This window comes from Zootermopsis nevadensis, unplaced genomic scaffold, assembly GCF_977971745.1.
Source record: "Zootermopsis nevadensis isolate Lab colony 2312 unplaced genomic scaffold, Znev_1.0 Znev_ptg000063l, whole genome shotgun sequence".
NCBI classification, from domain to species: Eukaryota; Metazoa; Arthropoda; class Insecta; order Blattodea; family Termopsidae; genus Zootermopsis; species Zootermopsis nevadensis.
The window spans coordinates 25443-52314 of NW_028259194.1; the positions used below are offsets into that span (position 1 = coordinate 25443).

The 26872-nt window shown below is 40.0% G+C and overlaps 3 protein-coding genes across 9 annotated transcripts; 1 reads left to right on the forward strand and 2 right to left on the reverse strand.

Moving 5' to 3' along the window:
• Positions 1-221: 221 nt before the first annotated feature.
• LOC147871123 (transcription-associated protein 1-like) lies at positions 222-8231 on the reverse strand. 7 transcript variants are annotated; one of them, XM_087341120.1, is made up of 8 exons: positions 7913-8231; positions 7106-7535; positions 6360-6509; positions 5778-5875; positions 4726-4920; positions 4156-4367; positions 3408-3621; positions 222-2688 (listed from the first exon to the last, which is right to left on the reverse strand). In XM_087341120.1, exons 3-6 carry the CDS (start codon positions 6400-6402, stop codon positions 4305-4307), a joined length of 399 nt encoding a protein of 132 aa, XP_087197246.1. In that variant the 5' UTR covers positions 6403-6509; positions 7106-7535; positions 7913-8231; the 3' UTR covers positions 222-2688; positions 3408-3621; positions 4156-4304. The 7 variants fall into 7 exon arrangements, with proteins under 7 accessions (XP_087197246.1, XP_087197248.1, XP_087197247.1 ...); XM_087341122.1 differs by lacking the exon at positions 7913-8231 and adding an exon at positions 7708-7896; XM_087341121.1 differs by lacking the exon at positions 7913-8231 and adding an exon at positions 7648-7896.
• Positions 8232-8792: 561 nt separating this feature from the next.
• LOC147871124 (translocon-associated protein subunit beta-like) lies at positions 8793-17370 on the forward strand. The gene is made up of 2 exons (XM_087341112.1): positions 8793-14607; positions 16396-17370. Exons 1-2 carry the CDS (start codon positions 14035-14037, stop codon positions 16480-16482), a joined length of 660 nt encoding a protein of 219 aa, XP_087197238.1. The 5' UTR covers positions 8793-14034; the 3' UTR covers positions 16483-17370.
• LOC147871125 (peroxisomal multifunctional enzyme type 2-like) lies at positions 16018-26870 on the reverse strand. Its single transcript, XM_087341111.1, has 15 exons — positions 26664-26870; positions 26402-26485; positions 25742-25879; positions 24747-24891; positions 24168-24295; positions 23823-23939; positions 23229-23428; positions 22735-22795; positions 22498-22661; positions 21061-21184; positions 20710-20882; positions 20132-20308; positions 19223-19384; positions 16628-16769; positions 16018-16274 (listed from the first exon to the last, which is right to left on the reverse strand). Exons 2-15 carry the CDS (start codon positions 26454-26456, stop codon positions 16213-16215), a joined length of 1848 nt encoding a protein of 615 aa, XP_087197237.1. The 5' UTR covers positions 26457-26485; positions 26664-26870; the 3' UTR covers positions 16018-16212.
• Between the last annotated feature and the right edge of the window lie 2 nt (positions 26871-26872).

Below are 26872 nucleotides of genomic sequence, written 5' to 3' on the forward strand. Positions count from 1 at the left end.
TCGTGATAGGGATGGGACAGGTCAAATTTAGAAGGAAATTTAGAAGGTAGTCTCGTGTGTGAATCACGTACGTCATTGCTAAAATAAACCCCTGCCTTGTCTTGGAAGTGGAAGTGTCAATGACTGATTTCAAATCAGATTAAAATTTCAAAACTCCTTTGCGTTCGTCGGACTCCGTGAGAGACAATAATAACTCTACATGATCGGAAAAATCAACTACCTTTGCACTACAATAATTTTATTCACCGTCTTTACACAAGCTTATAGATTGTTAAAATCACATAAAATTATAACATTTCAACATATGATATTGTTACATTTTAAAATGACGACATGTTTCCATGTTCATTCCATCATCGTCAGGTCTATCAATTAAAATTAAAAACTGTTGCACTTGCTGCCCTGCGTATACTGATTTGTTCTACCCGTTAGATTTTATTTGTTTAACCTCCAGGCTTCTTCCATTTAATTTTTGAAGACTGCGCCTGGATGTCTTAAATCTGCAAAATCAATTTTAATTTTCATATCCTGATCCTGGCTACTGACATAGGAAATGGAATAATTTTAAAGAATTACTCAATATATCGTAATACAAGCAAAAGAAAAGTAATCACAAAATATTTAAAGTATTATAACATACCGGGTTGTGTGTGAGGTGCGTGTCCGATATTAATCTACCAAATACGTTTAACATAACAAATTCTATAAAATTAATAAACGAAATCCAACAATTGAATTTTCATAATAATAAAAATATACAAATTTGTTCTTTTGACATCAATAATATGTATACAAATATTCCAACAATCATGCTACGAGATATTGTAAGAGATATTCTAAATAGACAGAATATAAATACAGATCTAATAAATGAAATTACAAATATAACTAACATTATTATTAACCAAAATTATTTCCAATTCAACAATGAATATTGGAAACAAGAAACAGGATTACCTATGGGAGCTCCCACCTCGAGCATATTATCTGAAATATTCTTACAATATCTCGAGCATGATTATATAGTAAATATATTAAACAAATATCAAATCAAATACTATAGTAGATATGTTGATGATATACTCATGATTTTTGATGCAAAAAATACAAATATAAAAAATGTTTTAAATGAATTTAACAACATAAATCAAAATATACAATTCACTTTAGAAACAGAACAAAATAACAAATTAAATTATTTAGATCTAACTATAATACGAAACGAAAACAACTCTGAATTCAAAATATACAGAAAACCTACAAATACAAGCACCATAATTCATGCCTCTTCATGCCATCCAAATGAACATTAACAAATGGCTATTAATTACTTAATAAACCGAAAAAATACATATCCCATGACCACAATAAACAAACAAATTGAATGTAACATAATAAAACAAATTCTAATAGAAAACGGATATAATAATTATGAATTAAAACCCAAAAATAAAATAAACAATGTAAACAACATAAATGAAGACAAAAACGAAAATAAACAAAACAAATGGGCCACATTCACATATATAGGAAAAGAAACCAAATATATAACAAAAACATTTAAAACAAATAACAAAAATAGCATTTAGAACAAAAAACACAATAAAAAACATCTTGAAACAAAAGCCACAAATAGACACAACAAATCAATACGAAAAACCAGGCATATATAGGTTAAAATGCAATGATTGCCCGTTAACCTATATAGGCCAAACCGGACGCACCTTTAGTCAAAGATACAAAGAGCATATTACAGCAATTAAACACAATAAAGATCATTCAGCATATGCAAAGCATATATTAAACACAGGACATACATACAACAAAATAGAACAAACAATGGACATTATAAAAATAATACAAAACAAGCGACATAGAGACACCATAGAAAAATATCATATACAAAGAACACATAAACAAAATCTTGCATTAAACGACAGTAACATCTACACGAACAATCCGATATTTAACATTCTACAGTCCATCGACCCAACCCCCTAAACAACTTTCACCCAATATATATAGCCATACACGATACTCACAGCTTAGTTGCAGTCTACAGCTCCGTAATATCGGACACGCACCTCACACACAACCCGGTATGTTATAATACTTTAAATATTTTGTGATTACTTTTCTTTTGCTTGTATTACGATATATTGAGTAATTCTTTAAAATTATTCCATTTCCTATGTCAGTAGCCAGGATCAGGATATGAAAATTAAAATTGATTTTGCAGATTTAAGACATCCAGGCGCAGTCTTCAAAAATTAAACGGAAGAAGCCTGGAGGTTAAACAAATAAAATCTAACGGGTAGAACAAATCAGTATACGCAGGGCAGCAAGTGCAACAGTTTTTAATTTTAATTGATAGACCTGACGATGATGGAATGAACATGGAAACATGTCGTCATTTTAAAATGTAACAATATCATATGTTGAAATGTTATAATTTTATGTGATTTTAACAATCTATAAGCTTGTGTAAAGACGGTGAATAAAATTATTGTATTGAAGAACACAAGCATGACGCAATTAAGATATAAGTTACCTTTGCACGTTGCACCAAGTACTACACCATACGCCATTCAAAGTAAGGTGATGAACGATACCGCAACACACACAAAGAGCCATTCGCCTCGAGTCCCCTCCAGAACAGGCCGCATCCACTCGTACGTGTCCGATGCACTGGCGTACATGAAACACAAACACAGATTATAAGTCAAACATACCAACCAGCAATCGCCAATGCTCAGAACTTGGATCCATAAAATGGAAAGAAAACAACACACTCGCACCATAATTTAACTGTATCACCCTTTTTTAAGTTAAAAGGGGGAGGCTCTTAGTGTCATTACATCCACCGGCAATCCCATTTTACGTAAACTGGATGTAAATGATCAATGATAAGGAGATATAAATACAATACCAATTTCAAAAGAATCAAACATGAGCATACATTTACAAAGTTCAAAAGCACGACAACGAAGACTCAACCAATCTGACTCAAGTGATATCTCAACCTCTCACAAGAAATAAATAAAACACTCTCTCAAAAAAAAGAAACTCGCCCTCAGTCTCTCACCGAGAGATAGGGAAGCTACCTTACCTATCCTGGAAATCCTCTTTCTTGGCCAAATTAAAATACCAATGCCAAACACATAAAATGAAGGCAGAGCTACCTCCAATGGAAAACATGGTAGAATACTATTATTATTATTATTCAGTGTTCTGTCTTACGACAAGTCCTTCAAACTGTGAAACTTGTTACAATGCAGATATCAAAACATCTTGTAAACATAAACAAGTGCATGTGCATGGTGGAATATTTCGCTATCTTGCCAAAGAATTTGATTGTGTGAATCATGAATTAGCACATTTCATAATCATATTTCTCGTATACTTACACAATGCATGTCAAGTAGACACAGAGATAAATCTCTCGCAGACATGAGGTCCTTCGTGATAACAGCCGATTGATTTCCTGTCGTCATATCAGTGAGCCAGCAAAGTGTTTCTGCACATACTCCACTCTTTTCCTGGCAAGCAGTAGTCATGTCAGGTGACGCATCCTTCAACCTCAGTAAAGTCCCATGGATCAATCAAGCTTCTTCTCTGCAGCTATTACCAGAAAAAAAATGCAATCACATTCAACACATCACCTAATTTAAAGGTTTCATAACCGATCCCCTTGCTCAAAATTAACCAAAAGCACAGAAAATATCCCAGCAGCTCCGGTCACTGTGCACAATACTCACACGTCAACAAAACTAAATTCCTTACCTACGCAATTAATCACTTATTAATTAGTAAACACATCACATTAAAGGCTCCACAGCACTACACACATCACACATGTAACAAAACCACTCATTAACAAAACCTTATCACAAATAGTCACCACCCTCGTCTACAAGCTATACCTAACCTCCAATTTTGATGTCCTATGAACAATATATTCACTAGAGAATCATGAATGCCTCTAGCATACCACAGATACAGCAATTATGCCAATCTCTCACCGCACATAGGTCTTTCAACATATCAAATCTCACATTTAAGTTCACAACATCTGAAGTACCTAATAAAATTGGACAGACTCATCTCTCTCACACGACAACCACATCAAATACATTCTAATGCTCATGTACTCACACAACGAATGCCTCGTTCAGACTGATATCAGTTTCTTGCGGATACGATGTTCCTTCTTTGTCCCAGCAGGTTTAATCTTCTGACATCAAGTCGGTCCGCCAACTGTTACCGCACGTACTTCAATGCTTGTCTGGCTGGCAGTACGCAGGTCACGTGACAAACAGCATGGTGCTCAGTAGAATCTGAAGGATCATTCTGTTTCTCGTAATCTGCTACTCCCAGAAAGAGAAAATACAGTCACATTCAAGAAATCAAGACATCACACTCTTCTAAGAGCACACAGTTTTACTTCACCAAGCAGTTAACACTCCTACCTTAGCCAATGAACAAGCACCTTCCATTTTCAGAAGACAAATTCTGTCAAGTTCATTACAAAACCATTCACAAGTTAACTTTAAATACGGGTCACGACAGTGTCACAACCAGCGACCTGACAAATTCTGAACTCCCTCACTCACAGATTCATACTGGAGCCTTTCTTTCCTCCCCCCCCAGCAAATTTAAAGCATTCGCCAAGTGGGCCATTATTCCACACGTCATAATACTGCAACTACAAACTCTACAACTCACACACATCACGTCAGTCCCACGCAACTTCTGTTGCCACTGATTCAGTGGATATTTAACGAACAGTTCGCTTGCCGTCTGTTTGGAACCGAGGATGTTGATCGCTGTCTCCAAGATACACGGCTCCCTCTCCTCGTGCCCCATTATGACAGCAAGGGAGTCTACAAACACCAGTCGGTCCATGCCCCTCAGGTTCGCCTGTTTTGATGTCATGGAGAAAGGACCTAAATGAAAGATTAAGAAATGGCAAGCCACTACAACACACCCAACATCTGTAGCACTTCTACTACTAAGGTGAATTCAACCGACAAGGGGCAAGAGGTAGCCGTAGCAATTAGATTTTTTTTCCATATCACCATCAGTAATGCCACTTTATCATACCTTCTGGAAGCAAAGGTGGAAACTTCACCATCAGTAATATAAATTGTTTCAATGTTGAACAATCTAAATTTATAAAACTGAACTCACCAGCTACCTGAGATATCGCCACCATTGTGTAGTGACAAACAAGGAACACACCGTCGTAACTCTTTCATGGCTGCAGCAACAAACACTCCTACCAACATACACAACAGGCCTTACTGGCTTTTCCAGATATGAAGCAGACGCTTTCAACAAGTTCACATACTAAATGTGGTTTTAAGAGAGATTTCAGGTTCTCACAGTGGTCTTTGGGTTCTAACACCACTTGGACTTACAGAAAACCAACACAGATTATGATTTTTAAACATTTAATGGTTCGCTATATCAGCTGCAGTTATCCTTGTGACTAAGCGCAATGCCATGAGGCAGTGGGAGCATGGAGGTACACTCCATGCATTCTCAATTATAGAACAATGTGGAGGTCAGCCTCAAAATGTGGTTCCTTAAACTGGCAAAGAAAAATCACGTTCTTCATTGTTTCTTTGTAGTCTCAATAGAAGAAATAGACAAGTTCTTTATTTCATTAAAACCATTTACTACTTTTCAGGAAAAAAGGTCTTCTTCTTTCAATAATGGCATTGCAATTCAGAAAATAAGTTCATTAAACAATTTACTCAAATGGATGAACTTGCCTGTGACTGCCATCTGGTGAGTGGCTCTGGCTTGCTTGTCCTGCAATCTGCACGCAATCCCATGGACTGCGGAGATCTCCACATGTGGATCATCAGAACTGCAACGGCGAATCACAATGAGTACAGATAATTACACTCACATCCTAATGTTCAGTGTACAAAATGTTGGTCACAACAGTGGCCAATGCAGTAGCTGCTTCCTAAATCAGCAACTGATGTAAAAGGGACAGAGCAAATGGGAAATCTGGGTTTATGATATGAGAAAGAAATACATTACGTGCAGATGCCTCCTGGTACTGGCAGGATACTAAACACAAACTAATTGTGATACAGCCTCTAACAGGCTCACTGTACCAGTAAATAATGAGTTCTGGGTGCTCAGAGAAAGATCTATACCAGTGCCTCATAGACTGCCATGGGACTCGCTTACAATTCTGCGTTGAAAAGCCAGTGATTAACAATCTGTTATGTCATGTTAGTACCATCAGGCTGGAAAAACATCTTTTATTTTGTACACTTTTTTAATATCAAGAATGAGGTTAGTTTTACAATATTCTTCTGCCTCCAACTGCTCTTATATACCTTGGACAGGAGAAAAGCTGCTGCACTGTATTCTCATCTTCATTAAAATTCAGGGATGCCACCAAGAAACAGCAAATTATTTCCCAGCACTGACGACGGTAACGGATCCGTCGTGCTTGACTTCAGAGCAATACATGCTGTCTCCACGACCTGGAAAACACAAGCAACAGTTTCAAGTTATAACGAGTGACAACGCAGGCCAGATTCACTGGTAAGGGAAGTCAAATGTTTTAGTTACAGTAACTTTCAAGTACTGCACTTACTGTAATACTCTAAACACCTTTTCTCCACATCAGGGCGCATGTCATATTTATTTCCAGAACCTTTGGGATTCATGGACACCAACATATCATTGACTAGACTTTTATTTTGTAAGTGGACTTTGACAAATCTCAACAATAAAATAAAAATTAATTACAAGTATATAATTTTTCTATAGTCTATGCTAACCGTAATAAACGTCAAAAAGGAACGTATTATACGCGTATCAAGTCATTTAATGATCTTCCACCAACAATTAAAACTCTAAATGATTTAAAGGTGTTCAAGCCTGCATTTAAATTATTTTTCATAATTGAATTGCAGAATCTGAAGGTTATGTACATTCACATGTGAAACACATCCTTGTAATTGTGTCAAAAGTACTGAAGTTTATATGTATTGTATGAAATGATTTGTTCTCCATCCTTTGGTTTAGTCCTAAGAAGGATCTATGGAATGTAAATAAACTGTACTCTCTAACATACCTGAACAATGCAATTCCTTATCCAAGTCACAAACACTACAGGTGCTTCGTTCTGTCTGGTTCTTCACATCTCCAACTCCAAAAAAGCTGCTTCCCCATCACGCACACAACTGATCTTCTGAAACGCTGATATTCAGACAAATTAGTCCTCCATGTCTTCGTTGATACCAGTAAACACACACTACAGCTACAGTTCACATGAAAGTTGCTACTCAGTACATCCCCTGATCTCAAACTACTCTTTGAGACAGACTAGGCACTCCCACTAAATCTATAACCGTACACCTCCTCGGAAAGCAAGGTAATCGCACGAGGGCCTGAGGTCTTCCTTGTGGCATTGTGAGGCATGCTACGAACACCCCATACTTGGTCACTAGGAATCAAAAGTGGGCAACGGCTATAGTATCCCACATGCTTGCAGGCACTCCTACCTGAAACAATACCAAATACCAAAATAAATATCCGCATTGTGACACCAGTCGTAACTGCTACTACGAATGCACTCTACACCTCATCAATAATCAACTGGCCAACTAAACCAACCCTCCATGCAACCAAAATATTTCACACTTATGTCCTTCACACAAGGGAAAGATGACACACATCAATTCAAATTAACTTCCACGCCCTGGCAATATATATGAGAGTAAATCTGCACTGGACTCAGAATGCATCCTAGCAACCAAAGAAATACAGAGGGGCAGAACGCCCACGCCATTTTATCATAGGCAGGGACGGCAACGTCTGAAAAACAGCGAACTCATCCGACCTCCTTGTCATAGCAGAGTAGTAGTAAACTACGTCTTACGCAGGAAAAGTCTGAGAACTGTTGGACAAAAAACAATCTTCCACGTGCCAAATTCCTGTTGCGATAAGAAGTGAGCCTGCCAAGTGTACTGAACATACTCCACTGATTTCCTGGCAAGCAGTAGGCTGGTCAGGTGACAGACAGCTTTTCCCCGAGTAAAATCCCAAGGATCAATTAAGCTTCTTCTCTCAGCTATTCCCAGAAAGACAAAATGCATTCACTTTTAACTAACACAAATGCAAAAATAAACAGCATTCTGATGACGCAGTTGATTGAACATGTACTTTTGTTCTTGGGGAGGGGGGCACACCACACACACTTCTGAGTATATAAATGTCACTTATCAATGCCGTAAACGCCTCATGGCGTTTATTTATTTGATTCCTCGGGAATCATCGACACATAACCTCAACCGTTAAACGAGAACACCCCATCATTCCGTAACCTGATGACAGCCCACCTAGTTCGCTGTTCGCACACATAAACTTACAGCACCTCCAAGACTCCGAAGACTAGACTCACGCTTACCAACACACACTCACTCTCACTCACTCTCTCTCACTCTCACTCTCTCTCTCACTCTCTCTCTCTCTCTCTCTCTCTCTCTCTGTGCGAACTTGACCACAGCGAATTATAGTAGCGAACCCAGTAAACTACGTATTGAGCGGGAACAGAAGGGCAGCCGAATGGCATCGGCAGTTCGAGACCCAGCGGATTCTTACAGTAGTATTAAGTGTAGTATTAAGTTCTAAATATAAAACGAGGGCAGGACTGAACCGATTTCTGATTTCTGCCCTCTAAAAAAATAATTGAGGGTTAGCGGGTGGGTGGGGAGCCGAAGATGAGAGAATGAGGGGGTTATGCAAAAATATATTTATGAGGGAGCAGCCAAAGGTGGTCCAAACAGACATCATATCAATCAACAATCTTTAACCAAAATGTGTTCAAAGCACTTGAGTCGAAAGAAAAAATCCAGCCAAATAAATCAACAAATCTGTCATCTACTGGGCATGAGATTTTTGCAAGCAAATCCAAATTCATAACAAACACCACACGCCAAACTTACAAGTTTACAAGTTTTAAAACCTTTATCCTTGCTTAACACACCACAAGCACAGAAAATACCCCGGCAGGTCACAGCACTACATAACAAAAACCAAAATCACTTCACAAATAGTCTCCACCCACGCCTACAAACGATACCTATACCAACTGGAAACAGCAATAATGTCAATCCCAAACTGCATTTACTTCTGTCAACATATCATCTCACACTTACAATCACAACATTTAAAGTACATCCTATAGGTCAGGTAATTACACACTTCATTCATTGTCCCATCAGGTTTCCTGTTCAGATATCAAGTCAGTCTGCGAACACACTCAACAGCTTACATGACAAGCATGCAGGTTTGATGGTTTGATTTATTTCGCTGGATTGTTTCTTTTTCGACTCATATGCTTTGATGTCTGTATGTTGTTGGTATACCCCCAACTGAGCCCCCTTTTATATATTTGTGCATAACCCCCCTCATTCTATCATATTAGGCGCCCCACCCTCCCGTTAACCCACAATTATTTTTAGAGGGCAGAAATCAGAAATCAGAAATCAGAAATCGTTTGAGTCCTGAGTCCTGCCCTCGTTTTATATTTAGAACTTAATACTACTGTAAGAATTAAGAATTAATACTACTGTAAGAATCCGCTGGGTCTCGAACTGCCGATGTCGTATTCCGCAGGCCAGCACGCTATCCATTCGGCTACCAGGCTCCTACAAGATTACGATTCTGGATCTTCCTGATATATCGATGCCCTGCATTTCCCGCTCAATACGTAGTTTACTGGGTTCGCTACTAGAATTCGCTGTAGTCAAGTTCGCGCAGAGATAGAGAGAGAGAGTTGGTAAAATTTGTTGCGTGAATCTAGTCTTAGGTGCTGTAAGTTTATGTGTGCGAACAGCGATCTAGGTGGGCTGTCATCAGGTTACGGAATGATAGGGTGTTCTCGTTTAACGGTTGAGGTTATGTGTCGATGATTCCCGAGGAATCAAATAAATAAACGCCATGAGGCGTTTACGGCATTGATAAGTGACATTTATATACTCAGAAGTGTGTGTGGTGTGCCCCCCTCCCCAAGAACAAAAGTACATGTTCAATCAACTGCGTCATCAGAATGCTGTTTATTTTTGCATTTGTGTTAGTTAAAAGTGAATGCATTTTGTCTTTCTGGGAATAGCTGAGAGAAGAAGCTTAATTGATCCTTGGGATTTTACTCGGGGAAAAGCTGTCTGTCACCTGACCAGCCTACTGCTTGCCAGGAAATCAGTGCAGTATGTTCAGTACACTTGGCAGGCTCACTTCATATCGCAACAGAAACCTGACCTGCCTACTGCTTGTATCACAATGTTGTTGCACATTAAATCCCTTACCAGCTGTAACATTAACTTCACAAAGTTTACAGAACAGAATTGTTCCATCAGAACTAAAATATTCCTCACCGAAATCTTTAATGAAAGCTCTTAACTTTGCACTTTCAGAACACCACTTTTGGCATCTGAACTAAATGAAGGATTCACTGTAAATGCCCGAGAAATGTAGTTTCAAGTAAGAATTTCATACCCAAAATATGAATTTTATCCTCAAAATATAACCAAAATGATCCTAACCATGAATCACCAGTATTGTTCCCAACAAACTGTGGTCAACCGGTGTCCTTGAAGATCTAAACATGATTTTGTGATTGTAAATAAAATTTTCATGAAGCAGAGTCCTTGAGAAGCTAATAGTAGATCATACAGTAAAGACTGCACCAAACCCTTAATTTAGTATGACTCCTTCTTGTTCCTGTACGAACAAATATCTTTGAACAGAATGAGCAGTTGATTGATCCACTGGTTGCTTAGCCGCCTGACTGTGATTAAGAGATCAAGTGGCTAAAAGGGTGAATGAACTGACTAATTGATTCGTAGGCTTTTTAATAATTATATTTCAACCGTACAAATTACTTAATACTAAATGGGATTAGGATTATTGTGAATGGAGGATCCAAGACATGAAATTGTAATCTGAACAAAATTAAACAAACAGCGATGCAAATACATAGTAATTAAATGGCTAATTTGAAGGAAAAAAAACATGCACAAACAATATTGATTATATAACTATCCACTGCTAATACTAAAGTGCCACTACATTCCTTGGGCAACACCAACCACCCACTGGTTTCTTGATTTGAACACTTTCCCAAAAAAACAGCACAATTCATGAAGCTCCTCATTATGTAATTTTCTCTCGCTGCCTGTATGTTTCTCTTAGTTACATGTATTCTGCTCATCACAGACATCAGTGCAAGACACCAAGTTTAACACCCACACAAAACAGCAGGTGAAATAAGTAGCCATTATTATCTGTAATTAAGAACTTTTCCAAAAGCAGGAACTTTGAACAATGAAGCATGAACTGGCCTTCAACCTAATAGAGGAAATAAATGTCTTAAATATACTGTCTCTTAGTATAACGATATTGCACAGTTCAGTATCACCTCACAATTGAATAAATATAGTCATTTCTTTCACTCTGATGTTGGAAACATACATGGCACCTATCACACCGTGCAAAGACGTCCATTCGACACAGCCCACACTGACAGGTTAATATTTCCCACTTATAGGACCACAGTTCCCTTGTTCTGTAGTGTCCTCTGTATCAATGAAACATTATGTCCATGTGACCATGCACTCTTTCTCCTACACAGTAACAATTCTAAGGCCATGTGATATCCCCAATTTCATCATGATCATGTAGTGACTGCTTACCATAATATACTACCAACATAATAAACAACAGGAAGCAGCAATTACCTGGCATGTCACAGCATTAGTGGGGGAGCCTACACAGACAAGACATGCAACATAAATCACATGCGTTGCGCATATGCGCATGCCAATCCAAATGTTCTTGGATCAGCACACAAGAACAAAACACAATTCTAACACACATGAAGAATCACAGCAAGGTGAAAAATCACTAACACACTGTCTGACCGGTATTCTACACTACTGTGAATGAAACAGTGATCCACAGAGCAATAAAATTAATTTAGTGTCCTACAAAACAACTCATTACAAAGATGGTTGCCTGCGACGTTGCACAAACTGATTTTTACATTAAATGGTGCAACAACCTGCAAGACAGCCACCTCCATATTCACTATCATAAGAACCTCAAAACTCAATTCAGTAATGGCAGATGACAAAGTTAAAATGAACAGAAGATCAAGAGAACTGAAATGGTAGATATTCACACCAAATTTCACAAAAACCAGTCAACTGCTGTGTAACTGAATCAGGCTAGATGGACATACACATGCAGCTTACTTAATTAATAAGACTGCTTTATAAGTCATTCAAAAACCACTGGATCAACTGGCATATTCTGATACACTATGATCAGATTCAACTGGAAGATCTGAGGAAACTGACAAAAAAAACCCTCTTCAGTCAGGACAGCAAATCCCCTGCTGAGACTTGTGCATAGGACGTAATTCATTTGAGAAACAGGAGTGCTAACACAACACTGCTATAATTTACTGGTAGAATCACTCCTTCCCAAACGAGGATTTGCACAGAATAGTTTTGTCCATGTACTACACAACAATTCAGATCATTTTTTCCTTACGCATAGGAGATATTTATTTATGGGGGATTTACACTAGTGACAGACTTCCTTCCTGTTGCTATAAAACAAGTTTGTGTCCCAAATTCCCCAAACCCTATTTCCTTCATGTATTCTAAAACACAGGTAACCCACAAATTTAGCATTCTGTACTTGCTATAGTACATTCTTTTCCAACTGAAACACATTTGCTCATCTTACATTCAGTTCACATATGAATAAAATGGGAAGAACCCTGAGAGAAGGCACAGACAGACCACAGAAATCACGTCCACAACATTCACAATAACACTCACCTGCGAGCTTCTTCATACTTAATCTGCTGTCGCAAGAACACCGCATTCTTCAGCAGTTCCTGTATGTTACCAAGGTTATCCTCTGCCCCCTCCATAGACTTCACTGCCCTGGAGAACAATACAACTGCTGAAAAAACTACACAAAGTTCTGGGAAGGTCTTGTGATTCTCACTTTTCTTCCAAATCATATATATATATATATATATAGATAGATAGACACATGCACACACACCATATTTGGCGACTTTGTGTCAGGACTCAGGATCTTATTCCTTTGCCAGGCAGAAATGTCAAATGAATGAAGGTCTAAAATCACTAAGTTAATTGATTAAATAATAAGCTTTCCTTGTAACATAAAGAAATTACACTTCACATAATTCAAAATGTCAACTAGAAATGAGCAAGATGCTGCTACAAGCCTGTGGAAAAGTATTCACTTGGGAACAAGGTTCCTCTTGAATACTAGTGAACGAACAGAATTTCCTTTAAACCTTACCCAATGGCATACTCCACATCGTAGCAACGTCCCTGCAACTCATGATGCAGTCTGGTAACTTCTACCCTCTTCTCCACCATCGGGGGCAGTGCTTTGCAATGTTACGTATATAAGTTCAACATAAACAACTCAATCCATGTTTGACACGTTTTCAAACCTTTTTTAACTTTCATTTCCAATTCCGGGTCTGATGACAGAGACATCGACATGATTCTCAACACAGTTACGTTATATTACCGATAACAAAGCACATCCATATGTGCCTAATAATTATTCCAAATAATCGCATACAAAGTACAGCCGATTAACAAACTACAGTTCTGAGTTACAAAGCATGTTACAAACTATGGAACTTCTAAACTTCCGTGTTTAACAGTGAAGCCAAAACAGTTTCATTTTAACATTGGCAACGGCTGGAACGGTATATTTTATCGTCATTAACTTTTAAATTGGTGACAATGAAGGGAACCGGAACTAATTTTTAAGTGCGGTCATTGCCAGTAGGAGTCGAATTACATGCTTTGTTGCTTGTGAGTTGGCAACGAGTTGGAAGTTTTGATAAAGAAGTGCCATTCCATTGGGAAAGATTCGAAGTACTCGTGCGTACAACACGTTGGGGAGTGTATAAATTAATATTTCGTTAAAAGTCTTGAAAGAATGAAATTTATAAGTATTTTTGTTCTCGCAGCCCTAGCTGCTTATGTAGATGGTAATGAGGAAGAAGAAACGGGTGCCAGATTGCTAATTTCGAAACAGATACTGAATAGATATCTGGTTGAAGACATGGACATAGTAGCTGGGATATTTAGATGTCATATTGTTTCAGAAACATTATCGTCCGGTTGTTTTTGCAGAATAGAAATTTTTACATATCATAGGCCGTTTATGTTACAAGCCAAAGAATATGGAGCATCTCATGATAATATTGTATTTAGTACCCATATAATACCAACATACCTCATAAACTTGTTTGATTATAACACACAACATTCTTTGCAGTACACACTATATAATGTTGGCACAAGTACTGCTCTTGGTGTTAAGCTGAGTGACAGTAGCTTTCACAAAGAGGCCTTCACTTTGGTGGGTGGTCAGCTCAACATCAAGATTGACAGGATCCCTGCAGGGACAAATGTATCTCATGTAGTAGCTGTCAGACCAAGGAAATATGGATACTTCAACTTCACAGCTGCAGAAGTCAACTACAGACCAACAGAGGATGCCTCTGAAGTGAGTTATCACTTGCATGGACCGTGGTCAAAATTTATAGAAATGTTTGTAATTTCCATTGTGCTGGTCCTAAATTATATATTTAGAATGTACAGGAAGCCATTGTAAAATAATGAGCATAAAACACAAATTCTTCAGATTGATAAAATGATTTTCATTTTGAAACATTTAAATATTATGTAAGACTTGAGGTTCTCACAGCGGTGAATATGAAGATTTCTGTCTTCTGGGTTATTGCGCTGTGTAGTCTGGTCGATGTTAACCAACGTTTCAGAGGTCATCCAGTTCACCATGGAGACTGAAAAGGACGGCCATCTCCCATTCCTCGACATAGACATTCACCGGAAACCTGACGGCTCATTAGGCCACAAGGTGTACCGGAAACCAACCCATACCGACCTTTACCTCAACTCCAATTCCCATCACCACCCGTCCAACAAACAGGCCGTGCTCTCGACCCTGGTACACAGGGCTAAAGCCCTTTGCGACCACGACAGCCTACAGAGTGAACTGGAGGCACTCACCACCACCTTCAGGAAAAACGGATACAGCAACCGTCAGATTCAGAAAGCTCTCAATCCGCCTGCGAGGCTGCCACCGCCTACTGAAAAACCAGCCTCGGTTGCCTTCCTGCCCTACGTCGGGACGACCTTCAACCGCATAAGCAGGTTGCTGGCCAGGCACGACATCAAGTCTGTTGGTCTTCCGCCAAAGAAAATTCCCAGTTTTCTCCGGCCGGTAAAGGACGACCTAGGACTGAAGACGCCTGGCGTATACAGAGTTCCCTGCGAGTGCGGAAAAGTCTACATCGGCCAGACAGGCCGTTCCGTTGAGGCCAGGATCAAGGAGCACGAACGCCACATCCGGCTCGGGCAGCCCGAGAAATCTGCGGTTGCTGAACACCGCTTCAACTTGGAGCACAAGATACAGCTAGAGGACACTTCTATCCTCTCCTCAAAAACCGGCTACATGGACCGGTTAATCAGGGAAGCCATCGAGATCGAACTTCATCCTGATAACTTTAACAGGGAAGATGGACTTCACCTGAGCCGGTCCTGGAAGCCTCTGATCCACACACTCCGAGGACTCCGAGAACGAGCAAGAGTGCGCCGCCAGAACCAACCAGACCACTAACTCGGCCCCTTTCAGGGCCTTTATCCATAAAACTACACTCACCTTTCTCTCTCTACTTTCTCTCCCTCTCCCACCCTCGCCCACGTGCTACCATTGGTCCACTCCCATACCTGCTCCCATTGGCTCGGGGCAGGCTACACCTTTCACTTCCCTGCCTATAAAATCCAACTCCTCACACCCTATTGGCATATTCATCGCCCTGATGACGGAGGCAGTATGACCTCTGAAACGTTGGTTAACATCGACCAGACTACACAGCGCAATAACCCAGAAGACAGAAATCTTCATTTAAATATTACTTGGAAAATCCATCTATGGACACCATACTTGTTTCTGTCTGCTTCTCTGATATTCAAAGCTCATAATTAAAATGAACTGAGGACTGAATATAGCTAACATCAAAGCTAAAATTGAATATTAATCTCCAAACTTCTTACAAGTCTTCCAAGTGGTGTTCCTCAGGTTTCACCATCAAATTTCTGCATACATTTCATTTTTCCAGAACTTCTTGACAAATACATATGCCACAAAGCCTGTAATCATGTAAAATTCCTAAGTTTATCTCTTGTTTTGTTTTTTGGGTTTCTGTTAACATCGTCACACACTGCTCCTGTAGGACGCAACAGAAATGCATAACAAGTCTTTCCGTTTCAGCTGCAAGTGGCCGTGACAAGCGAACCCGGCGAGGGTCTCATCATTGCCTTCCGTGACTATGATAAGAAAACCCTGTCTCTCAAATGAGATACAAACCCAAGATCTGCCAGATATGAAGTAGGAGAGTTAACCGCACAGACAAAACGTTTAACCGATGAAAGTTTTAAGTTAGTCTGTATAAAATTTACTCTCTAACAGTGCTGTAAATCCATGACAACTGTGTGATACATACTCCAGGTGGCAACAGTATTGCCATCTTTGGTGATGTTGTACTGGAACACACCACCGATCTTCTTGGCACGCTCTGGGTTTGCCGCAACCCGCTTTTTCAGCAAGTCAAACACACCATCCGAATCCAGCGCTGATGTGGATGCCTGCACCAACAATGCAACCTCACATTACAGTTTACAAAGCCACCAACATCATACACCATTTCTGCATGTCTCTAGGAACCTGTTAACTCTCTGGTGATAGAAAACGAAGGTCGAACATTGCCAATACCAAACAGTATCACTAGCTGCAGGACCAAGCCACTTTGGCACAGTTCAAACACATCTGTATTTGTCTAAGATCCAGCTTAATATTATCCTCCCCTTAAATTCTCAGTCTTACTTATGTCCAATTTTTTTAACAGGATTCCCACCAAACTATGCATACATTATGTGTTTTCATCTTATGAACAACACATTTAGTCCTTTAGTTCACTATCCTAAGAATCCACTTATTTGATCCTTCAAGATCCCAAATAATATTTGGTTGTTTTCAAACACAATTTAGGTTCTTCACACAAAGAAAGAAACCATATTTTACAACCATACAAAAGTGGAAAAATATGGATATGATGTAATTTGATCTTTAGCATTACTGAGAGTAGTTTCGATGGTTACACACTCTGTAATCAATAATGAGTACTTCCTGAACGTGTTAAATATTTATGAATACTATATTTTTAGCTTAAAAACAAATGCAAAACAATGTTCATATTTTCATTCTATGTCAGGACATGAGATGTGCCTCTCAACTACAAATTCCAGTTTTCACTTCCCTCACCTTGGTGGACCACATCACAGCAGGCATAGTGACTGACTGATGCAACCAGCATACATCAGAGCTACTCACTTGTGTTTCTTCCATGACCTTGAACACAGCTACTGTACTGTACTGTACTGTACATGTTATCAAGACAACCTTACATGTAGGCTAAAGTGCAAAGTCTTTCCTGCCTCCTTGACAGTGACTCAGCTAGTCAAAAAACTTACTGCTTTTACAAAACAAAGGTTCATTATTCTGTTACACAAAACACACACAAATGGCCATATCATGACTCGGCTCCACCCCCAGCTTCATGCCAAAATTTTTTTCCAAGTCTAAGCCAATTTCTGACCTAATGACATTTTACATAAACAAGTGTAGTGAAACAATGTATTCATGTGACAACTTCTCTTTGTCTCCCACAGTTCACTATTCACAAAGCACTAAGTGAACTGTACAAATCGTGAAGTTTGTTCCTCACTTTGCCCACTGAAGATGCAAATATCCTGAGAAATTGATTTGCAGATATTTACCATAAGCTGGAAATGTAACTAGGAAAGAGAAAACAAAGAAATTCCATAGAGCTCTTGAGTAACCTCTGAAGACCAACTAGGAAATTAAAGAAAATAATTAACCCCTTCAGCCACAGTGAAGGTGCATAATATTCTATCAATCCATTGTTACCTCAAAGAAAACACAACACGTCTCCACGACAACACTAAACTAGTTAATGCTGCTTAGAGAAATAAATTACTGTTTATTCTGAGATCAATATAAAACCCACATTATATATTCTGTGGGCAAAATGCAGAGATAATGACTGTTACAGCAGGTGGTACATACAGTTACAACTCAGCTTTAAAGGGTTAAAATGGATCTTACTGAAGATGTGATACTAGCAATGCTGTAATGTTTGGGATCTTAACAAAAAGGAAACATAACCTTGTCACTGAGAGTAAGAAATTGCTAGGCTGAACAATGCAGGTTATCACAAGATAACAGAATATCAGTTACACTTTATATCGATTATAAACACAACTTGCAATCTGTAGGAACAAACACCACACAGCTCAGGCCTGCCTCATGGACTTATCTTGAACCACTTGAACACAATCCACAACCTAACACCCAGTATTTTAAAGATCCATTTTAATATTACACTCCCATCTATGAGTTGGTCTCTGAAGCCATCTCTTCCCTCAGGTTTTCCACACAAAATTCTGTACTCATTTCATGTCTTGCTCATGCATGCTGTATGCCCTGCCCATCAGAGCTTTCCTATCATTTTACTAAAAATCCAGAATTAAATCTTATATTTGGCTCATTAAACCCACACTAAATTAAACATTCTCCAACACACAATTACAGAATTTACATCAAAATGTACATTTATATTAAGTAAGCTTTACATGCAAACAACACAGCTCAAATGCTTCGTCTTGTTTAGTAGCAGTGTACTGCATAATCAAATTGCATTTTTCTGTGAGGAACCTGCAATATGTGTGACTTTTTATTTCCACTGCGTAGACATGAAATTTGACACAAAAATTTCATTGGAAAAGCTGAAAGGAAAACAGTACTTGGGAGATCTACACACACACACACAGACATTACTAAAATGCACCTTAGAGAAATATGATGTGAAGAGATAGATAGGACTCAACCAGCTCATGACAGAGCATAAGGGCAGAATTATGTGAACGTGATGAAAGGCCAGCAGCAACGAAATTTCTCACCAGCAGAACAACCATCATCAAAGATGATCTTGGCCCATCAGTCAGCCACAAAAACGTACCTTGTGCTGCGGGACGGATGCCTCGGTGAGATCGACATATGCGCCAGATATCACCACGCTCCCCGTCTCTTTCACCTTGGTCTGAAAGTGGATACGGTTCCCCTGTTGCCACATGTCAGTCTGTAGTGTCTGCCCAGGGATAACCGGCTTGCTGAACCGAGCCTGTAAACCAGTGACAGTCATCATTTTCTTCATACCCTCACACTCTGATGGCCTGTGTAGTGCAACGATCTAAACCATATTAATGGGGATATCAGGTTGCATCTCAGTCCAGTTTCTGACTATCCTTCTCAGGCTAATCAGAGTTCTCCTCAGTCCCTCCAAAGAACTTCCAGCATAGTAACATGAAAATTAATATTACTGCCCCTTTCCAAATTCATACCCATTCATTATCCTCTCATTCTATCTGATGCTATATAACCTCTGAAAATGAAACACATTCATGAAATAACATCATATTTAACAATCTCTCTGATGGAAAAAAAGTACAAAGAACTTACAAAGCAACAAGATGATAAAATTAAAAAGAAGAGACTGAAATGGTAAAATGTTATGAACAGTCCTCCGGAATTACAACTTAGAAATCTACTATCAAGCCACACCATTGCACCATGCTTCACATGAATATTTTTTTACTTACCATAGGCCTCCCTTAACGTATCCACTGTGAATGGGAGTCACGGTTATGAAGTATTCCAACAGGGATGCGAGAAAATAGGAAAGCATGTGGAAAGAATAAGAAAGTACAATGACTGACATCAACTGAACTGTACATCAGACACGGAAGAGGCAAGTGAAAAATGCTGTGAACACAAACAATCCATAGAACAACAGAAAGAGGGTGCTGGAATGTTATCATGAGAATGTGAAAATAGGAAAGCCCCAAAAAGAGATGTTTCTATTACACACCTTTATGGCTTTGAATTTGGTTGGATCATTATCCACATACTGCTGTAGGACATGGCGGGCTGAGAAGCCCAGCGAACACAGACCGTGCAGGATGGGCCGATCAAATCCACCAAATGCAGCCACATTCGAATCAATGTGAAGTGGGTTGCGGTCTCCAGACAGTCGGTAGAGTGCAGCCTGCAGGAAATAATGTTGAAGTGAAGAAACATTGACAATTAATTTGTAGGTGTGTTTATGATCTCTCTCCATACTAAATTCTACAGACTTAGCTGCAGTGTTTCATTAGTCATAATTTTCACACACAGCAATAAGTGCAGATTCAAAGCAGTCAGCATTTTCAGTCTACATCAAATAATCTTAAGGATGCACATTTTACAAAGCTCTATCACCACAAATATGTCAAGATCTTAATTAGATTGTGCTTCTTCTCCATATTTCACACGTTAGTACTACTGACAGAAGAAACTAAAAATACATACACAGAATAAGAAAAGTTACATTCACCCCCCCCCCCCCCCCCCTCAAAGAAAAATAACCAAAGAGCCTCACACGTAACACATGCTACCCTCTATTCTGACCTGATCAAGAGACGTGTGTTGCTCAACAGACAAATCAGGAATCCGCTTTGGTGGTTCTGCTGTTGGCACATCATAGGGTGAAGTACGCTTGTCTGTAACACCCTTCATTCCAACAGCAAATGTTGTCAGCAGGGACTGTGCCACCTTCTCACCACTTTCATCAAATGTCTCCACTGCAATAATGACAACAGACAGCAACTGAATTTGTATCACCTTGAAGACTAGACTTTTAAACCACTTATATTCCCCCTAGCCTAGACAGATCAAAGAAAAAGAGACACGTTACAACTGCACGAACCAAGTTGACAGAAGTTACAAATGGAATGATCATACTGCACAATTTTATCTCACCTTCCACCAGCACAACAGTCCCGGATCCCTTGTCCAACACATCCACCACCTTGCAGTGCACCTCAAGAGTCCCTTCACTGTTGATGGGACGCAGAACCTCCAAGTACTGCTCACCATGCAACATCTGGCAACATAGCAGCAACACGATCCTCCTCAGTCAACTCCAATTATGTACTCAATCGTTTCTCATTCCTTTGTGCCTCATCAGCAACCCTAAGGTTCATAATCCAATCATTCTCTACGTCGAAACCACTGAACTATCTTTAAGTTAGCAGAACTTCTCGAATCCATTTAGTGGAAAGAAAGAAAGAAATACTTTATGATATATCTGCAAAAACAACTGAATACTGTCATTTGTTTACATGACCGAGTGGCATGCCAGTGGGAAGCATCTACACTCTGTGCAGCTAACTGAATCAGTGTGAATTCTATCCTCACTCTCTCTATGGTGCAGGATATTCTTTGAAAAACTGACTGTATACTTGGCTTCTCAAAAAATAGAACACTTTCTTTATAGAAGCCAAAGGTTCATCACTGAGTTCACAAAAGCCTGCCATAAGACTAACCTGAGCCAGCTGCATCCAGTTTGCTCCATAGATTCCTATCTCCCAAAGGTCCATCTCAACGCCATCCCACCTACGCCAATGTCTCACCCACAATCTCCTCCCTTCAGGCCTTCTAACCAATATCTTGTAAACACCCCACCCCTCCACAATGCGTTCCGCATGTCCCGCCCGTCTTATCCTCCTCGATTTAATCGCCCTAACAGTATCAAGTGAGGGGTACAGTCCGTGAAGCTCATAATGCAATTTTCTTCCTGCCTCTTAGGTCGAAATATCCTAAACACTCTGTTCTCAAAGACCCTCAATCTATGTTCCTCCCTCAAAGTGGGAGACCAAGTTTAACACCCATACAGCACAACTTTTGTATCTTTAGTTTTCTTGATGTGAGATGAGAGGACAAAACATTTTGGACTGAATGATAGCAAGCATTCCCCGAGTCCACACCACACTGCTCAATTACAACTTCACTAGCATAGAATACGACCTGAATGATCCTCCGTTGCACTGAACAGAAAAACAACTCACTGCAGTATTATTTTTGCAGAAGCTGGATCTGCTTTCATTCCATGAGGACCAGCAGACTTTTAATTTCTTCCTCACTGCATGTACAGTGAACTAAACAAGTCAAGTGCGATGGAGACTGGCTATTATATTCGTAATAGACAAAGCACAGGCAGTAAAATGTGCCTTGCGTTAAGATATATGGACATGTTCAGCTGCGAAGGCAAGAAATGCACATACAGAGATGAAAACACAGCAAGAAGATTGTGAGGTGGCTCAGGGTTGCATCCGAAGGCAGGCTTCGAAATGACCGATGCTGAACCTTGCGGTTATCCTCAAAAGAGTCTGCTTATCAAGACATAACCTCACTTACCCTGGCAGGATTGAAATCCCTGCCACTGAACACCTCAGCAGTAACACTAGACTCCATCACGGCAGACACGCCTTGCAACACGAGGAACGTCGGCAACGCAGAGAAGTCTGCGTGGCCTTCATACAGGAATCTCAGGTCACTTGGGTTGGTCACAGTGCTACCAACTGCAATAAAACAAACACATTACTTGTCTGTCACACTGTCACAAACACACGCACATAATGGCACATTACTCACCTCCCAGTGCATACAGGATCAGGTCACGAGGAGTGTATTGGAACTTTGTCACAACACTCTTCTGGAAAGGAAATCAGGACCTTAAACCATGTTCACAGAATAAGTGTCACCAAGAAGACAAAAGAAGTTCAAGTCTGCACAAACATTAGCCACCATCAATACTTGGATGGCAGCACCAGCCATTGCCAAAACTAATGTACACCTCATTTAACAAAATACTGGACCTCCAGTGGCGTAAGCCACAATGAAGCAGTCAGCTTCTTCCAACACCATACGCAAGAAACACACAACTGAAGTAACGTAAACCACGTACTACAATTATGGCGACGGGCTAAAACCCTGTACACAATAAACAAAATTAATTCTGCTCATTCATACGTCTTATACTACACTCCCTCTATACACCTCCACTGGATGGTGCTTAGACACAGGGGTAACTTGAATAATTACTATCTGAAAGCATATGTAAAAAACTACATCGAGTCATAACTCACGCCATCAGAAGAAAGCCCAGAGTTCGACTTCATCTGCTCCAGAACGGTCATCAGGGTACCAGATGCCTCCTGGATGGACTCCAATTTAACGGCAGCAGACATATCTTTCACCTTGCCCCAGTTCTCACGAACAGCCTCTGGTGTCACCAGCTCATTCATCTGTGCACGCAGCAGGCCGCCCGGTGAACGCACCAGATAACCTGAAGGTTGTCAGACAAGAACGCATCCTGATGGAAAGTTCTGCCGACACTCAGCACGGGAGGTAAACGGTTCTCTGCTTGTCTATCATTACTGCGTTTCATGGCTATTCCAAGCTGTCTCACTGAAATCAGGACCCTTGAAACATGAATCCGGTCATTCTACCGCTGTTGACACATCTACGGAAGTCCACATGCAGATTCTGCGACTTATCTACGATTGTGATTTGCAGTGAAAAAATCATTTCTGCATTTCACTGAAAGAGCAACAACAGACCCAACCTTCATGACCCTAATGAAATGCAGTCCTGTTTTGGACGGCATCACATCACTCAGAACCAGTGGTGTCGTTACAGGCATCGAGCATATTCCGAACAGGGGTGCCACTGACACTTACATTTTCCTGCCCAGCCAGCAGCAGACTCGATGATGGAGCCAGTCTCCTCACAGGATTCGTGACACAGCCACGTGACGACTGGCGCAATCAGCTCTGGGCGCAGCTGCGCAAAGAAATCTGTGCAACAAACAAGTGACTTATCAGTATCACATTAGTGTTTATAATCATGAGACAATATTAAAAACTGCTGATAACAGATCTCCAAAACATGAACTATTTATTACAACTGATAATATGACAAAAGGGTGAATATACTTCCAAAATGCACTGTTTGCATCACTTTGATGTTCATTTATTGTAAACAGAAGTGACACACTGTCAGGCTTTAGTATCAGCAGCACCCACCAGGTGGCAGGATGTCTTCAGTAAGCCGGGATGCCGCAGTTGGCACAATCACATTGCAGTGGATGTTGTCCTTCCTGCCCTCTATCGCTAACGTATTGTTCAGACCGACCAGCCCCATCTTGGCAGCACTGCAACCATAAAAAAAACATACATGGACTCTTCCCAAGAAATGCATAAAGCGGCCATCGCTCACACCAACTTTCTTATTTGAGAACAACTTTTCAGCCGCACGAATTACACAGTCCTGAAAGGAAGAGCGATGGTGAATGACGAACTGGAGAGGATGTAGAAGTGACCCTCGGTTATATAACACACTATCCCAGCATCTGTCTTGAGGAACTGTGGGGGAAAACAGTTTCTACCATTTCTGGCAACCAAAGACAAACTTTTATTTTTATAAATAACCAGAATGTTAAATCAATATTTCATAGGCGGGGGGAGGGGTGTATTGTAATTAATACTTTTAAATCCCAAAGATATTCAAAGCAGAACAGATTAATGTCCAAGATATCACGCACACATTATACAAATGATCAATCCTATGAAAGATAAATATACTAAAGTGTCACTAACACCGACCTGTAGTTTGCCTGCCCAAAGTTCCCATATAGACCAGAATTGGAGGATGTCACAATGACACGTCCATACTTTTGTTTACGGAAGTGAGGCCACGCGGCTCGAGTTGCCTTGAAAGCACCTGTTAGGTGTACGTCCTGAATTAAGCCTGCAACAGTAACAAATGATCATTAAACCTCAACAGCACTAGTAACTAGACAAAAAAGCATGCAAAACCATCCCTGAACTCAAGAAATCTACCATAGTCCCTTTTCTTTTGGCCTCCTATACAAAATCAACAACAGACAAAACAGCTCGGCATAGCAGACAGTATTTGTCAAGGTTTTCCTCAGCCTCTCTAGGCAAATGCCATGGACAGTCTCTTGAAACTGGTCAGAACCACAATGAGAATAGACGCTTGTGAATTTTAACTCTTTCAGAATTAGTCTCTGCAGAAAAATGATATTCCAATTTCACTGAACTATCAGACTTTAAGGTAAAATGGCCCCTGGGACAGCTACATAATATCCAGTCACTGGCGCTCTTAGTTTTCTGCCTGACTGACTGTAGCAGTCCAAATACACTGAAAGTACCCCACAATCTGATATTATGGCCAAGAATAAGATTTAATCTCAAACATACTCCAGTCTGCGTCACTAATCCTGGAGAATGACTTGTCCAGGATGCTAGCATTGTTCACTACCACATCTACTCGTCCAAACTCTTCCAGAGCCGTCTATATAATCTTCTCTCCATTCACCACAGAATCATAGTTGGCTACAGCCTTGCCACCTACCAGAAACAAAACAATCTACGATACAGATGCAATCCCGCGGTGCTGCGACTTCACCGTAAAACAGAAGTTGGAAAGGAAAGGGAATCAGACGGAGGTGGTAGAGGGGGACACAAGGAAGCAGTTTGTAAGAAGGAAGGAGAAAGAGAAGAGGTGAGAGGACAAACAAGAAACTTACATGCAAATGCAGTAGCAGCCAACAAGCATCATAATGCACTAAACCCACCTTTGTGCCGGATCTCTTCTACAACACTGTCTGCTGCACTGCTACTCTTCCCATCGCCATGGCGACCACCACCAAGGTCATTCACCACAACTGATGCTCCACGCTCCGCAAACAGCAGGGCATATGCTTTACCCAGGCCTGAAACATAAAGTCATGGCTGGTCAGAATTATGAGGAACTGGCACACAAGAAATGATAAGTGGGTGAAACGACACACAGAACTGTTCATTACAAGAAGTTGTAAGCAAATGCCATGATTAATACGATTATGAGACAATGGAAACAGACAAATGATAAAAGAGAAGGGTATTAACTCACCTCTGCAGTGCACACATCACATGGCATGTGGAGTCTCATCATACTTTAATATTATCATGACAACTTTTATCCATGGAAATGGACACACACAAACTGGTACAATTAAAACTGGAAACATACTGTTGTAGCAGCCCACACCCTTCAATTTCATATTTTTGTCTTAACAAATGAGGGAAAGAACTATATTTTTTTTGTACAATATAGTCATTAATGAAGCTGAAACCGCGAAGACAAGAACGATAACCTAAAATAATTTCGACAAGAATTAAATATTTCCGAAAGAAAGTCTTGCATACTAGAAAAGCGATCAGGCACAAACATTATTTTCGTGTACGATAATCACCTGCATCAGCTCCTGTAACTACAACCACTCGGCCATCGAATCGCAGATCTGTCATGCTTAATAGGGCCCTACAGAAGTCCGAACCTGAAACAAGACGAAGTTACGTGACCAAACACACGGATAAGGTAGTACAAGTGCAAGATTAACCAGTACTTCGTACCTTGTTTACTTTCGTGTGTATAACTGCGAAGTCATCGTCAAGAAATAATGTAACCGTTAAAATTATAATACAACGCACAAATTGCTAAATCTTACTACGTACGATAAATCCGCCGCTGTCTAGTCGTAGACTCCAAGACACAATCCACTACCACGAGATCATCACAGTTTGTGTGCTTGTTTTTTCAGACCTTCGCATCAGATACGGCCAGTCTGCTGTCTGACATAACTGCAAAACCTCTGTACAAGAAATATGTACTGTACTTCAAAACAGGTTACGAAAGTGATCGACGCAATTTCGCTAGTCATTCT